The sequence below is a fragment of the Lissotriton helveticus genome, chromosome 3_1, assembly GCF_964261635.1.
Source record: "Lissotriton helveticus chromosome 3_1, aLisHel1.1, whole genome shotgun sequence".
NCBI classification, from domain to species: Eukaryota; Metazoa; Chordata; class Amphibia; order Caudata; family Salamandridae; genus Lissotriton; species Lissotriton helveticus.
In genome coordinates this window covers 1246343169-1246358228 of record NC_136061.1, presented here as the reverse complement: position 1 = coordinate 1246358228, position 15060 = coordinate 1246343169, and the positions used below count along the sequence as shown (strand labels likewise).

The 15060-nt window shown below is 49.4% G+C and overlaps 1 protein-coding gene across 2 annotated transcripts in view; it reads right to left on the bottom strand.

Moving 5' to 3' along the window:
* ZCCHC17 (zinc finger CCHC-type containing 17) overlaps positions 1 to 15060 on the bottom strand; it is a 100090-nt gene that overhangs the window by 26384 nt on the left and 58646 nt on the right. The window contains exons 1-4 of one of the 2 annotated variants that reach the window (XM_078681899.1): positions 10201 to 10367; positions 9589 to 9689; positions 3829 to 3920; positions 560 to 660 (exon numbers count right to left, since the gene is read on the bottom strand). In XM_078681899.1, the coding sequence (XP_078538025.1) occupies positions 560 to 660; positions 3829 to 3920; positions 9589 to 9669 (274 nt within the window). In that variant the 5' untranslated portion in view covers positions 9670 to 9689; positions 10201 to 10367. Of the gene's footprint in view, positions 1 to 559; positions 661 to 3828; positions 3921 to 9588; positions 9690 to 10200; positions 10368 to 15060 lie in introns of those variants that run through there. The other variant, XM_078681898.1, reaches the window with a different exon arrangement.

The following is a 15060-nucleotide window of genomic DNA, read 5'->3' as shown; positions in this document are numbered from 1 at the left end:
GGCTATTGCAACGTGCTTAGGTCTATTTTAACTAAGTTTCCCCACACACCTGTGTACAAAAACTCAGCTATTTTTAAGTTGGCCAAAAGTCTGCAAGAGGTTTGTTGTGCAGTGCAGGAATATATAGTCGTATCCTCATGCTTTCACATACCTTTTCTCACATAGCTCCTTCCCAAACATGTTGTGCTGTCCAGTGCCAGGAGTGAGTAGGTGCTATTTTTTCTTTTAATTTCCTTTAGTTTTGCTTTCATATTTTATAATATATCCACATTTCATAATTTATGTCTACGTTCACAAGTATGACCGCGCAAAGAAAGCAATGGGATAAGAAGGCTACCCAATCTTGACATAGGAGACCTACAGATATCTGCCTCTAAAAGGCCACACAGGCTTGGGCAAAGTCAATCACATGCTCTCAGGAAAAAAGCAAGCTAAATGTCCTTTCAAAGCCAATGCGCCTGTTAGTACGGGCTATTAACCAAACAGAGAACAGGAACAGAAATGGTACTTCCCGTCTTAGAAGACCTTCTCTCCTGCACTACTGCATATTGCTGGGTACCTTTGCAGCCACACTTCTTGCAGATGGTGTTCAGAACAGCCTCCAAGGTGATCTTCTGTTTGCTGTAATCTCGGAATTCCCGTTTCTTCCTCTCTTCCTGACTGAGAAAGGAGACCAAATGATGTGTTACTTCCAGTGATCAGAGCTGAGTACCGTGTCTACATTTAGTAGCTCTACATTTCAAAACTCTTCTCAAGAAAAATGTAGATGCAGAGGCTGATTCAGATGTAGAGAGAGGAGGTCAGCAAGTACATTTCTCTTGCCTGTGCTCTCATAGTGAAGCACTAGAAAACAACACAGGGTCGTGGCTCTGACCCAGTAAGGCTAAGCCCTATATAATGAAAAAACAACACATTTGCCAGTACTGGTTTTACTTACTGTCTTCTTTGGAGTGACCTTTATGAATAAAACATACCGGTCCGTTTTGTAAATTATGTCACTAGTTTATTTATTTCACTAATGGAAAAATTCTTTTAAATCATTTTTTTTAAACCATTTTTCAGGGAAAAAAAATTTGTATATATAAACAGATGAAAAACAATATAATTAATAACATCACCATTTTTCAATATACAATATCAATACAAAATTGCCACACATCCTACCCCTACTTTGGCCAAGTCATACATACATCATTCATACAAAACCACATACATACAACAGACTTTTAGATGACCCTATGTCAAAGTCACTGATTATTTGTACATATGAATCCCTTAATTTACTCATAGTGAAGCACAGCGTGTACAGACAGGCTAGGATTTGCATCAAATACAGAGAACATGAAGCTGGTGAAGTATGCTAGTGCACAATACCATATACTGAATTCACTACTTTGAAGCACTGAACATATTATTGTTCAACATAGAAGCAGTACACAGCATTCGAGAAACCAACACATTTCAGCAAACGACACTGGACAACGTTTCTCTACTCATCACCCTACAGTTCAACACTTTGATAACAAAGAGTTCCAGTATTCGCCACCGTCTTCCTATACACAGGCCTTTGGTCTTTGCTTTAAAGCAATGCATTGCTAGCTGAATTTACAGTCCAGAGAAAATGTGTTCTAAAATGTGCAGTTAGTACTTTGCCTTTCACATTCGCTGTAGGGACAGAATCTGTCTGAGCTTCTGCACAGATCTCTGTTTTGCCACCTGGCACCTGGGCCGGAAAGAGAGGTTTACCATACTGCTTTCCTCATCAACTGCCATCATCATAAGGACGAGAAACACCTAAAATGCAACACCATCTCTGGTATCAAGTGGTGAATGGGAAGTCCCTGGGTGCCACGCTGCTCTCCATCCTTTCGTACTGGGTAGAAACACATCTTCCATGAAGCTACGGCTCGCACAGCTAAGAGCGGTGGGGTCTTTGATTTCGACAGATGACGACGAGGGAAAGATAAATAAATAAATAATTTTCCCTCGTCGTCTGTCGAACCCCTCTCCCCCACAGCTCACCCGGCCCCACCGCTCATAATTGCAGGAGCCGCAGCTGCTTCCATGTTGCCTGCTATGACCTACCACCATTCCGTTGAAACACACTATCACAGATCCCTGAAGTGCAATAAAGCGCTTTAACCCTGTCTACCAAAGTGGGGTGCAAAAGATTAATGCACCAGTCATTATTGGAAAGAAGAAGACAATTATCATTAGGAAGAACAAACCAAGATGAAACTTCAGAAATGGAAATGTCAACAAGCACATGTACTACAATAAAGAAGTTTATATAACAGATTCTTTTTTGAAGAAAATGCATTTTAATCACCCCAACACATGCTAAATTGGAAACTACTTCCAAAGCTATCCCTATCCTTAGTTCTTGAATTTAATCTGCCACTAACCAGAATCCTAGTCCCAAATGTAATCCTCAACAAATACTTTAAAATAATCCTTATGCTACCCATATTAGTCACTAATATTCAACATCCGCAGGCATTTATTTTTGGAAAACTGCTTTTTTATTATTAATAACTTAAAAGGATATAGTTGCAATCTTATTTTTATTTATGTTATCATAAACAAAAGCAACTTAGGCACAACGACGTTATTTTTGCTGTTTGTACCAACAAATGTTATCAATAAAGGTTCTTCATTGAGCCATGTTAGGTGAAATTTTGTTTATTTTGTTTTTATACCTGACAAGCGAAAGTGGTTTGTGAAGCAAGTCAAAATTATTTTGCTCATCTGTTTCGGTCTACTACCTGTGAAAAGAAGGAGACAGCGAACAAACTGTATACAAAACACGACCTGCCCAGTTCATGGCATTTCCACCGGTTTGTGCAGTGGGGTTCTCAGTGCTGACCAGGAAAACCTCACAAACCGCACAAAACACCTACAATTCACCTCTGTCTCCGATTCACCCATGGAACAAATGTGGGTGTATTTTATTGCCTAAGGTCACTCAGCCAGCAGACTTTAAAAAAAGGTTGGATTTCACTGGTTTCTCAATTCAGAAAATTGTTACTCCTACCTCAATTTTGTAGGACATCCAGCATCTCCAAACATCACACAATCCAATCAATGGGCTGGGGTAAAGTAAATCCATGGGAGGCACAATATAACATGACCCTAGTGACAAAGAACCTGTGGAAGCACAGGTGCAAGGCACCCCTATCTAGCACCTTCCACTTCACCTGACAGCACAACACCAATACTCACGTCAGCATAGAACGGTGTACAACATTCCTCCTAGGAACTCTGTCACTTCTAAAGGTGACTGTGTTTATTTCCTTTAGTCTGTTACAAAATGTTATAGAAAAAATCCTGGTGCATGTTACACAAATGGCAGCACTCAGGTTTGAGAAGCGCAGAACTGCACACTCAGAGACCTTTCTCTGTCTTTTTTGCCCATTGTTAATAGAGTGGGGAGGTATAGACTTACGGTACATTTGGGCAGTAATGTAAATTAGGTGTGTTACAATGATAGTATATGCCCCGACAGCGGTCTCCGGTGTCTTTAACACTTGACATTGCCTTTTACATTTTAGAAATGCCACAAATCTTTCCTACAAAGTAAAAAAGTATTTGTGTTCCTTTTACCGCCCGTCAAAACACATCATCTGCGTAAACCAAAATAGACACCTGTTGTACACAATACCTTTTTCAGTCATTCACACAGAACGCATTGGCTGAGTTAATCAATTCTGCAACTGTACTGGGTGATTTTACCCTGATCGTCCAATGAAAAACGGCCTGTTCACCAACTGATGAATGCAAGACCAGTTTCATACCAGCACCACAATCCCAAACTGAAAAAGTTCTTACTCAAGGACAACGTTGTTGGGGTCCTGGTCCTTTCCTGTTCCTTGGTTGACAACTTTCATGGACAGAGAGAGTTTCATTTTTCCATCAGTTTCCTGAAGACAAAAAAGGGTTCATGAGCCAACTGTAAATATCAGTAAAATACTTATCTGCAGATGACACAGGGATTTGACAATCAGTAATATTCTAAGGCAAGATCCTTGGGCCCATCTAGTATTCACAATTCTGACACAGATCGATCATACTCCAGAATGAATAAATGAGTGGAATCAAACTACACTCTAGTCTTATAATTTTCAGTATCATTATTGTTATTATTAGTTTTTAGGTCTCGCCTATCCCATTCCGCAAGGAATGGATAGGGGAGAATTTTAGTAGGCAAAAAAGTTCTCAAACCATCGGGCGGATTTCAAACAGTTCACGTGAAAACAAGCACCACATCAAAGCCATCAGCCTCCCTCCCACAGGCTTCCCCAGCGTGCGCAGTGCGCGCTGGTCTCAATTCTCCTCCCCCCTAATTGCTTTGACTTACACGGCCACTTCAAAGGGATCCTTTCCCGGCCGCTTCGCCGCTCCCCTGCTCCCCCCCCCCGCCACGCAATGCAGAGAGCTTGTCCTTCTAAGTTTCTTGTTAATTAGCGTGGCTGCGCTTTTCTCCCAGGCAGCGCTGCGCTTGTTAATTACTGCCGAAGTTCTCATCCTGTTGGTGTACCTGACTCATTACAACATTGCTTCTCGACACATCATATAAACAGAACAAGCGTTTCGCAGAGGGAAAATGATTTATTTCTTCTTCTTTTGTATGGATGACAGTTACACTACAGTAGTAAACAATCAGTTTGCCCAGAAGAATATTATTCATACTGTGAGTGCTTCCGGCTGAGAGACTGCCGGTGCTCGACTAGAAGCATCCAGGCAGGCAGGAGTGCCCACTGCCCTGGAGCGGAGCTCAACCTCGGTGGCCCCGTGGACTCTCACAACCCGGCGACTCGAAAGCAAGAAGCGACTCCGCTCTCTTTCTCTATCCTGACTGTGCCTCATTAAACTGAACCACCATTTGGTTGTTTGGGCACGGGGAAAGGGGCACTCCTCGTTTCCAGAAATGTAGCTTGTGATATTTTTTCCCAGTCCCTCCCACACAGTGTGACCCTGGGGAAGCCATACTCGGAGTTAGGCGCTGCCGCTTGTGCGCGTATTTGTAGGCACCGTTTCACAATTACTGAAAATCTGTGAGGCCCGTGGTTAGACAAACAGTCCAGTTCGTTAGAACTGAGAGAGAGTTGCGTTTATCTGTTTGTCATTCCCATCCTCCACCGAGCGCCAAGACTGGCTGAGCCTATCAGGTGGGTCAGAGTGTTGTGAGCCCTTGTTTACTATAAAGTTTCTGCAGCCCCCTCCCTCCCCACCTTTCATCTGTCTAACTGCTGTTACATTTTAAAGGCTTTTCTTAAATTTAACGTTTTGAAATAACTTTTTCTCTGTTGGCTTTAGTGACAGATCTGCTTCTCTCTGGCATGCATTGAAACGGCGCATATTTCCTCGAAGGGACCGCTTGCACTGGGTCCCGGTGACTGGGGGGTAAATTGATGCTCATTTATGACTTCAGTTGCCCTGTTAACTTCACGGATTCCCACAGCATGCACACCCAGAGCACCCCGCAGCCCTACCCAACCCACATCAAAATATTTATTGGTTATGCAATTCCAACGCCACTTTAAGCCGATACCACGGATGGAGCAACAAGGGGCTACCAGATTATAAATAAAGGCTCAAACATGCCCTGTTCCAAGGGAATAAGGAACTCAACAACGGAAAAAAAATGATTTTGCTTGGTACTTTGAAAAACCTTGTATGGGACCTGCGTGGGTGCACAGGGGTATTTATATGAGGGAAAAAGCAAGGTTGTTACTGGCTGGTCCCACCCCATATTTCTCCTTCTAAGCAAACGTGGAGAACTGAACTCTTTTAGACTGTGATGTTCTACTAGATAGAGTGTGAACCAACGCAAACGAAGCTTTTCAAAGTCCAAGGCAAAATAGTGTTGTCTCTTGGGGCTCTCTGCACACCTGCTACATATTGCATTAATTGAATGTAATGCTTTACTGTAAGAAGCATTTCTCGTCACAACAACAACACCCCAAAAGACAGTTGTCAAACCGTTTGTCGTAATTTTACACCAGTTGGGGCCTTAAGGCTACTGCTTCACCTTGATTTATGGAAGTGCTGTCCCCGAAATCTGAAGTTTCACCAGTGATTTGGGAAACACTCCCGGGCATATTTTCAGTTTGGTGGGTGTCCTGACAGCCTCCGGAGGCATGTGTTTTTTTTTGTTTTTCAGAAACAAAGGACCAGGCAGGGGACTGTTTCTGAAAAACTAGATACAAACGTCCCAGGCGTCAAGGGACTTTACTCACTGTGTGTCTAGGACATTTTTTGATGCAGGGCCAGCGCTAGGCATGGGCAGTATGGGCAGCTGCCCACGACCTCGCACTCAGCCCACCAGCATGGGGCCTGCACCAGTGCAACACACCACCAAACCATTGAAGAAAGGGGTCTGTTTACAATTGGGCTTACAGGAGGGGGCCCTCCCAGGGCCTCTCAGGGAGGGTGTGGGGAAGCCTAGGGGAGTGGGACACTTCATCTGGTGCCAGTTGCAAGGAGACGCATTTTGGCCGGCATTTAGGCCTCCTACCTGGCTACCATTGAGCGACACTGCGGGACTCAGCACTTTACCGTCTGTACAGTTTTAACTCTCAGCTCACAAGCTATTCTCAAACCTTCAGCTTAATATGAGCTGTGAAAGAGGTGCTTGTAGGTGGCAGAGATGGGAGCTGTGACCCAGGAGAAGTCTGTAAAAAGCAAGTTCTGGAGCACTGAAGTTGTCACATTTGTAAATTGGAGGGGCCTCGCACATTCCCCTTCGACCGGGGCACCAAAAATCCTAGAACCGGCCCTCACTCTACCACTCTACCGCCCTCACTCTACCACTCTACCGCCCTCATTCTACCACTCTACTGCCCTCATGCCCTCACTCTACCGCCCTCACTCTACCACTCTACCGCCCTCACTCTACCACTCTACCGCCCTCACGCCCTCTCTCTACCGCCCTCACTCTACCACTCTACCACCCTCACTCTACCACTCTACCGTCCTCACTCTACCACCCTCACTCTACCACTCTACTGCACTCACTCTACCGCCCTCACACCCTCACTCTACCGCCCTCACTCTACCGCCCTGACTCTACCGCCCTCACGCTACTGCCCTCACGCTACCGCCCTCACGCTACCGCCCTAACGCTACCACTCTACCGCCCTCACTCTACCACTCTACTGCCCTCACTCTACCGCCCTCACTCTACCACTCTACCTCCCTCACTCTACCGCCCTCACTCTACCACTCCACCTCCCTCACTCTACCGCCCTCACTCCACCACTCTACCGCCCTCACTCTACCACCCTCACTCTACCACCCTCACTCTACCACCCTCACTCTACCGCCCTCACGCTACCGCCCTCATGCTACCGCCCTAACGCTACCACTCTACCGCCCTCACTCTACCACTCTACTGCCCTCACTCTACCGCCCTCACTCTACCACTCTACCTCCCTCACTCTACCGCCCTCACTCTACCACGCCACCTCCCTCACTCTACCGCCCTCACTCCACCACTCTACCGCCCTCACTCTACCACCCTCACTCTACCACTCTACCGCCCTCACTCTACCGCCCTCACTCTACCGCCCTCACTCTACCACTCTACCGCCCTCACTCTACCACCCTCACTCTACCGCCCTCACTCTACCGCCCTCACTCTACCGCCCTCACTCTACCGCCCTCACTCTACCACTCTACTGCCCTCACTCTACCGCCCTCACTCTACCACTCTACCGCCCTCACTCTACCGCCCTCACTCTACCACTCTCACTCTACCACCCTCACTCTACCACTCTACCGCCCTCACTCTACCACTCTACCGCCCTCACTCTACCGCCCTCACTCTACCACTCTACCGCCCTCATGCCCTCACTCTACCGCCCTCACTCTACCACTCTACCGCCCTCACTCTCTCTACCACCCTCACTCTCTCTATCGCCCTCACTCTCTCTATCGCCCTCACTCACTCTATCGCCCTCACTCACTCTATCGCCCTCACTCTATCGCCCTCACTCTATCTATCGCCCTCCCTCACTCTATCTATCGCCCTCCATCTATCTATCGCCCTCACTCTATCGCCCTCCCTCACTCTATCTATCGCCCTCACTCTATCTATCGCCCTCCCTCACTCTATCTATCGCCCTCTATCTATCTATCGCCCTCCCTCTATCTATCTATTTATCGCCCTCCCTCTATTGCCCTTCCTCTATAGCCCTCCCTCTATCTATCTTTCACATCACCACAGCATCACTCAGCACCATCACAGCATCACTCAGGGGCACAACAACATCACTGTGCGCTACCACAGCATCACTGAACACCACAGCATCACTCGTCGCCACCACAACATCACTCAGCGCCACCACAGCATCAATCTGTGCAACCATTCAACAACATCTGGTTCAAATATGTTCTCTCAATGTTTCAAGCTTTATTACAAATGGCACAAAAAGATGTTGATATTACACTTCTGTTCTTGGATTTTCGTCACAATAAAATACACTGAACATAATCTTCACAAAAGTTATTTACAAAAGTTTAAGCTATTGCCATTATAAATTACAATAACTTTTATTTAAGTATTAATTATTTGAAAAAATTAAAAGCCATTGTTATTTGTAATATCAATACATCTAAGTCACGTAAATACAACACATATTGCATTACAAATGCTATAGGTGTCACATTTGCGAAAGTTAAAACTATTGGAATTGTAAATGACAAAGCTATTAATTTAGCTATTTTCAAAACCAACACATAAATACAAAATTTGTCATTTACAATACCAATAGCTCAAACGTTCCTAATGCGAGACCTATTGCATTGCAAATGCTTGTTTTATACTGTCACATATACTAGTTATACTTGACTACCTTGTCTCTATGACTACCGGGTCCACCTAGAGGGGTGCAGAGGCAATAAGTTTCAACTCTAATAATGCTTTATGATTTACTCTTAACAGTAAATAGAAAGAAAACACTGGCCCGCACACTATGCCCGGTTACACACTCCGATGGTTTTAAAGGGGAAACTCAGATTGCTTTGTGAATAACTGTGTTGAGAGACAGATAGGAACTCCATTTTAAGAGCACACTCTCATGTCTCCAAGTTCATTTTCACAACTTGCAACCCGTATGTGGCAGCCAGTCACCCATAACCTATGAAATTGCTGTGAAATTGTCAGATGTGACACATAGCAGTAGTGTCATCCTTCTTCCAACTGGAGCAATTAAAGCTTGACTCCTGACAAAAACACTAGTTCATGTCCAGTCACCTATGTTACGCTAACTTATTACACACTGTCAAAGCTTCTTTTATTGGATTTCTACGTATTTAACGCATTGAGATATCCAAAAGAAGCACTCTACATGGTAACAAAAAATCATGTAGACTTCTTGTCTATAGAATTTTGAGGTTTCATGTACTGAGACTGAAGTGTGAGGCCTATGCTACATATTATACATTATGTATAGGGAGGAATTAAATGCTCAATCGGACATTGCGACACAACTAGAATAAAAACTAAAATCATCATTACTGCATTAGCTAATTGCAAATGTCAAAATATGCTATTATGTTTCCATGCGAATGGCAGAGAATCCTTACCTCCTTTCCAATCACTTTAACCCAGACGTTTTCCCCAACATCCACCACTTCAGAGGGATTATCCACTCGACAGGCAGACATCTGTGTTTTGTGAACAAGGCCTATAAATAAAAAGAGGTTAATATTTTAAAAGAAAACAAGAAATATTTACTCTTAGAGAACAACTTCTAGATAAAAACAAGTAATATGCAAGTAATAGCAGCAGGAAGACTGTAGTACAGTCTGCATATATTAACTGGACTATGGCTTAAGTGGCTGCAAGATACTGATAATAACCCTGTTGGTTTGGTAACATGTTTAGTATCACTTGTTAAAGCTTTATGAAATGGTAAGCTGCAGCTGCAGCAACTGCTAATAGGGCTTAGGGAGGGGCAGCCAGCACCCAGTTGTGCTGGTTGGGCCTCTTTTGGGCTTCGTGGGCTCTGTTTGGGCTGGGCTTCTTTAAGACCGGCCATTTCAGGGAACTACACACCATTTTGGTGGAAGTAACCCAACAGCCGGTTGCGGTGTGCCTGGGGGTTTTTGTTTTGGGCCTGTGGTGCTTTCGTGGTCGCTTTGCGGTGCTGTGGGTAGCGCTGTCGAATTTGTGTGGCGGGTTGCAGCAGAGCTTACCGTTCGTGTGTTCACCCCAGGATGGCACGCATGGGGGATCCAAGAGTTTTAGAGGCCATCTGCCTCCTCGAAGACGCGGGCCGCATGGATATCTTGCGGCCCGATGTTAAGGTGAGGCCGCCGCAGCGCGCTGCGAGCGACGCGGCGGCGGCAGTACTGGCATCCGAGCCGCCGCAGGCAAGGCCAAGCATGGAGGCGGGGGGAGGGGGGCACGGCCGGGGGCAGAGGAGGGAAGGAGGAGTGGCCGCATGAATCAGGCGGCTGCACAGCGGCGAGGAGGGAGGCGAGGCGCGGCCCGAGACCCTCTCTGAAGTTTAAGGAAGATGCTGGGGGGGGGGCGTCGTGGGTGGATAGGCCTACCATGAGGGAATCCCTGCGGGAGGAGGGAGTCGGTGCTCGGAGGAGGGGGGGGGAGCCTGAGAGGACGTGAGGGGGCAGTGCCACGGGGGCAGATGGGGGGGGAGCCCCCATGAAGGAGTATGAGGGGGGCATCGCCGCTATTAATTGATAGCTCAGGGGGAGGGGGGAGGGGGGTTTGTTGGGGTTCTGCGGGTACGAGAGGGGGCCGGGGGCTTTCGGGGTATTGAGCAGGCCGCAGAGCCTGGGGGTGGGGCTGGCCGAGCGGGAACAGGGCTTGTTACGTGAGAGGGGAGGCAGTTGGCTGAAGGGGGGCAGGGGTGGGCCCTGGGGTGCGGATTTTGGGGCCCGAGCCGGCGCATACTGTGACGATTAGGCGTGGGGTTTTTGGGGAGGCTGAGGTAGTCTCCATGCGCCAGGAGTTGAAGTCTCTTGTGTGGAGCGACGGGGAGGAGGAGGTGGGCCGCTGGGGACAGGCGGTGGGGCACCTTGGGCACAGGAGGGGACCTGGGGGCATGGCGGTCTACCCCTTCGCGTCGGGGAGGTCATTCAGCGGGGAGGGGTGTGTGGGGAGCGCGGTGGGATGCAAGCGGATCTGTCGGTGGGGTGGACCTATTTAACCCCTGCATGTTGGACTCCACTTATTTCTTTCCACAGGAACGTCTGGTCAGGTGCTCGGGAGAGCAGCATGCGGCTCCACTCCACCGAGGGGATGGGCCGGCTCTGCCTTATGCGGACAGTCGCGCTCCCACGAGGGACTGGATGTTGGTGTCCTATGGGAGGCGGGGCGGTAAGTCCCTGCCAGCACCACCCCGACGGGTCGAGACGGCCGCCGGGGGATGGGGGCGGAGGTCCGTCAGTACTGATCGGGACCCTGAAGAGTGATATGCGGATAGGAGGAGGGAGAGTGTGGATTTGGGGGAACTGCTCCGTACTTGTAGGGAACGGGCGGGACTGAGCAGGCACGAGCCCGCGGAGGGCGGCAGATGGCAAGACGAGAGGGGTCTAGCAGGTTTGGACCAGGAGGAGGAGATGTTTCAGCTAGACTACGTTGATGACAGCACAGAGGAGGGGGAAATTCGGGAGAGGAGGGGGGGAAGAACAGGATGGGGGAGAGCGGAGTAACGCTGTTTCTAGTTCTTTGCAGGCGCAAAAGAGGTGCAGAACGGAGAGAGTGGCCGCCCCCATGCTTCACTGGTTAGGCGGCTGGATCCAGTGCGGACGCCGACCTTGACGCCAGGTAAGGAACGTTATGGAGCTGGGAGCGGTTTGGGCGGACCCCTGCGGGACAAGGTGTCGGTCGGTACAGATGCTAAAGGAGGGGAGGAAGGGGTGCGCCTAAATAAAGGAACGTATGTGCGGGACACAGGGGTGGGACCTGACGAGGCGGGTGATAGCGGGGGCGGGTCCCCGGACGCGAAGAAGGATGGAGGGACCAAGGAGGGTAAAGAAGGGAAAGAGAGCCACGATATACCAGTGCGCAAGCCACCTTATATGGGCATTACGAAACCCCTGGGGGCACACTTGTCACTGGCCACCAAGGAGAAGATCTGGAAGGGGGGCTATGTGGATATGTTAAAGCTCCTGCACGGGAGCCGACAGCGAATGAAGGGTCGAAGGAAGAGGAAAAGGAATTGGCAAAGCGGCCAAAGGTTCCTCTGAATATAGACAATTGGTGTGCGGGTTTTCTGATATTCGCCAGCGTGTACTGCGAGAAGTACCCGGATCGGCCGGTTGCGCTTTTTAAGTATATGGATGTGATCCGGTGGGTGCAGGTCACATCTGGGGGTTATGCTTGGTCGCATTATGATGAGGAGTTTCGAGCATGCTTGGCGGCGGACCCGGAGGCGCAGTGGGGGGAAATTGACTCGGATCTGTATCAGCAGACCATGGGGGGGGGGGGGGGGGGACTTTGGGAAAACGATCTATACGGCCAGCGGTCTGCCGCTCGCACCCTGTCCCTTTCCGGCCTGGCCCGCCCCACCCGTGGGGGGATGGGGCAGGGAGAGGGTGTCGCTGGGGCCACGGTGGGAGCCTGTTGGGACTACAACAAGGGCGAGTGTGCCAGACAGTATTGCAGATTCCAACATGAATGCTCTAAATGCAGGAAACGACACAATGCTGGGGAGTTGGGGGCGGGGCTCAGAATCAGCAGTCAACGACGACCGGGCCAAAGGCCGGGGGCAGCGGAGGAAAGGAGGGTCAGGGGGCACTGGGAAAAGGCTCATACGCCTGTTAGACAGGATCGGCTGGAGACCCTTCTAGCATCTTATCCGCGGACCGAAGACGCAGGTGTGTTACAGCGGGGGTTTTGGGAGGGTTTCCAGCTGGGGTACGAAGGTCCGAGAATTGCCAGGTGGGTCGAAAATCTGAAATCGGTCAATGCGCACAGGGCGGTGGTGCGGGACAAGTTGGTCAAGGAGGTGCGGGAAAGGCAGATGGCGGGCCCATTTCGGGAGGCCCCCATTCAGGCTTTGATTATTTCTCCGATCGGCGTAGTGCTGAAGAAGGAGCCGGGTCAATATCGCCTGATTCAGCATCTGTCGTGGCCGGAAGGGACGACGGTAAATGATTATATATCGGCGGAGCTATCATCGATGTCCTACTCTTCTGTGGATGTGGCACAACGGTTGGTGGCGTCGGTGGGGGCGGGCGCCCTCATGGCAAAATGCGACATCAAGTCGGCCTTCCGGTTGCTACCGGTACACCTGGATGACAACCAGCTGTTGGGGATCCAGTTTGACGGGGACATATTTGTGGACATAGCGTTGCCCATGGGGTGTTCGATCTCATGCGCATTGTTTGAGCGTTTCAGTACCTTCTTACAGTGGTTTTTTCATGGCACACGGGAAATGAGACGGTGACGCACTACCTGGATGACTTCTTCCTGGTGGGTCGGCCTGGTTCGGCGGACTGCCAGCAGCAGCTGGACGGTTTCACGGAACTCACGGGCTACTTGGGTGTGCCCCTGGCGCCAGAGAAGACGCAGGGTCCCAGCACGGTGCTGTCATTTCTGGAGATAGAGCTCGACTCCGTGGCCATGGAAGCACGCCTGCCGGAGGACAAGAAGGTGCACATGCTGTCATTGATGGACAAAAGAAGGTGACAGTTCGGGAGGTGCAGGTCCTTCTGGGGCACTTGAACTTCACATGCAGCGTCGTACGGGCGGGTCGTACATTTTGTAGACGGCTGGGTTTGGCGCTGTCCGGACTGACGCTGCCGCATCATCATCTGCGATTGTCGGCGGGAACGAAAGAGGACATGCGCATGTGCGGGCCTTTTTGGAACATTTCAATGTTATACCCATGGCGCCGCCCGAGGACTGGGAATGGGACGTGACCATCTCATCGGATGCAGCGGGGTGGGCAGTTTCGGTCAGTATTGGCGGGGGCAGTGGTGTGCAGAGGAATGGCCGCCGCATTAGCAAGGCGGGGGCGGAGCATTGCGTTCTTGGAACTTTTTCCGCTGGTGTTGGCAGTGACGGTGTGGGCGCGAGAGCTGGCACACAAACGGGTGATCTTCAAAGTGGACAACATGTGGGTGGTGCATGTCGTCAATAGGCAGACAGCCAGGGACACACAGGTGCTAAAGTTGATGAGGGTGTTTGTACTGCGATGTTTGGAACATGACATTTTGTTTCAAGCCCAACATGTGCCAGGGGTGGACAATGACATTGCGGATGCTTTGTCTCGTTCACAGCGGCAGAGGTTCCAAGGGCAAGCAATGGAGGCGGAAGAACGCAAGACGCAGGTGCCCGTGGAACTGTGGGCAATAGGAGACACCGGGTCGTACAACTGGTAAGAGCGTCGGTGGCCGTTATTACCTGGAGAGCGTACGAGCAGGCATGGCGGGAATTCTGGCCAGGTGGGGCAGCGAGGCAGGGCGATCACTGGATGCAGAGCGAGCAGGTAGTGCAGTTTATGCTGCAGATGATGGACAAGGGGATGGGATGGAGTTGTACATTGTGCAACTGAAGGAGGCGCTGGACAAGGTCATAGCGGTACGTAGATACCTAAAACGTCAGGATGCCTGGGGGGGGGGGTCGAAAGCCGTCAGGACGTCTTTCAAGTGGTGTTTTTTCCTAAGTCCTGGGGGATTTAATGATGTCTGGTTTTACAGTTGGGATACATCTAAGAAGTTACCTAGTTAGATAGGTAGGAATTTTAGGAAATGCAAGTTTGTATTTATAATTGTTGAAGGGGGGAACCATGTTTAGGGGAGGGGTGGGGGGGGTGTTAGTAAGTTTATATTTAGCGAGGTTTAGTTTTGTACGGCACAGGCCAAGGGAAATCATTTATAAGGTGCACCTGTTTGCAATAAAGCAGTCTTTTTCACACCAACAAGCTGGTTTGTGCTGCCCCCCCTTTGTGGCTCAATAGGGCTTTGGGAGGGATGGCCGACCAGCGGGAGGCCTGCCCCTCCCGGGAGTTTTGGGCTGGAGGCAGCCGGCACCCAGTTGGGCTGGTTGGGCCCCTTTTGGGCTTCGTGGGCTCTGTTTGGGCT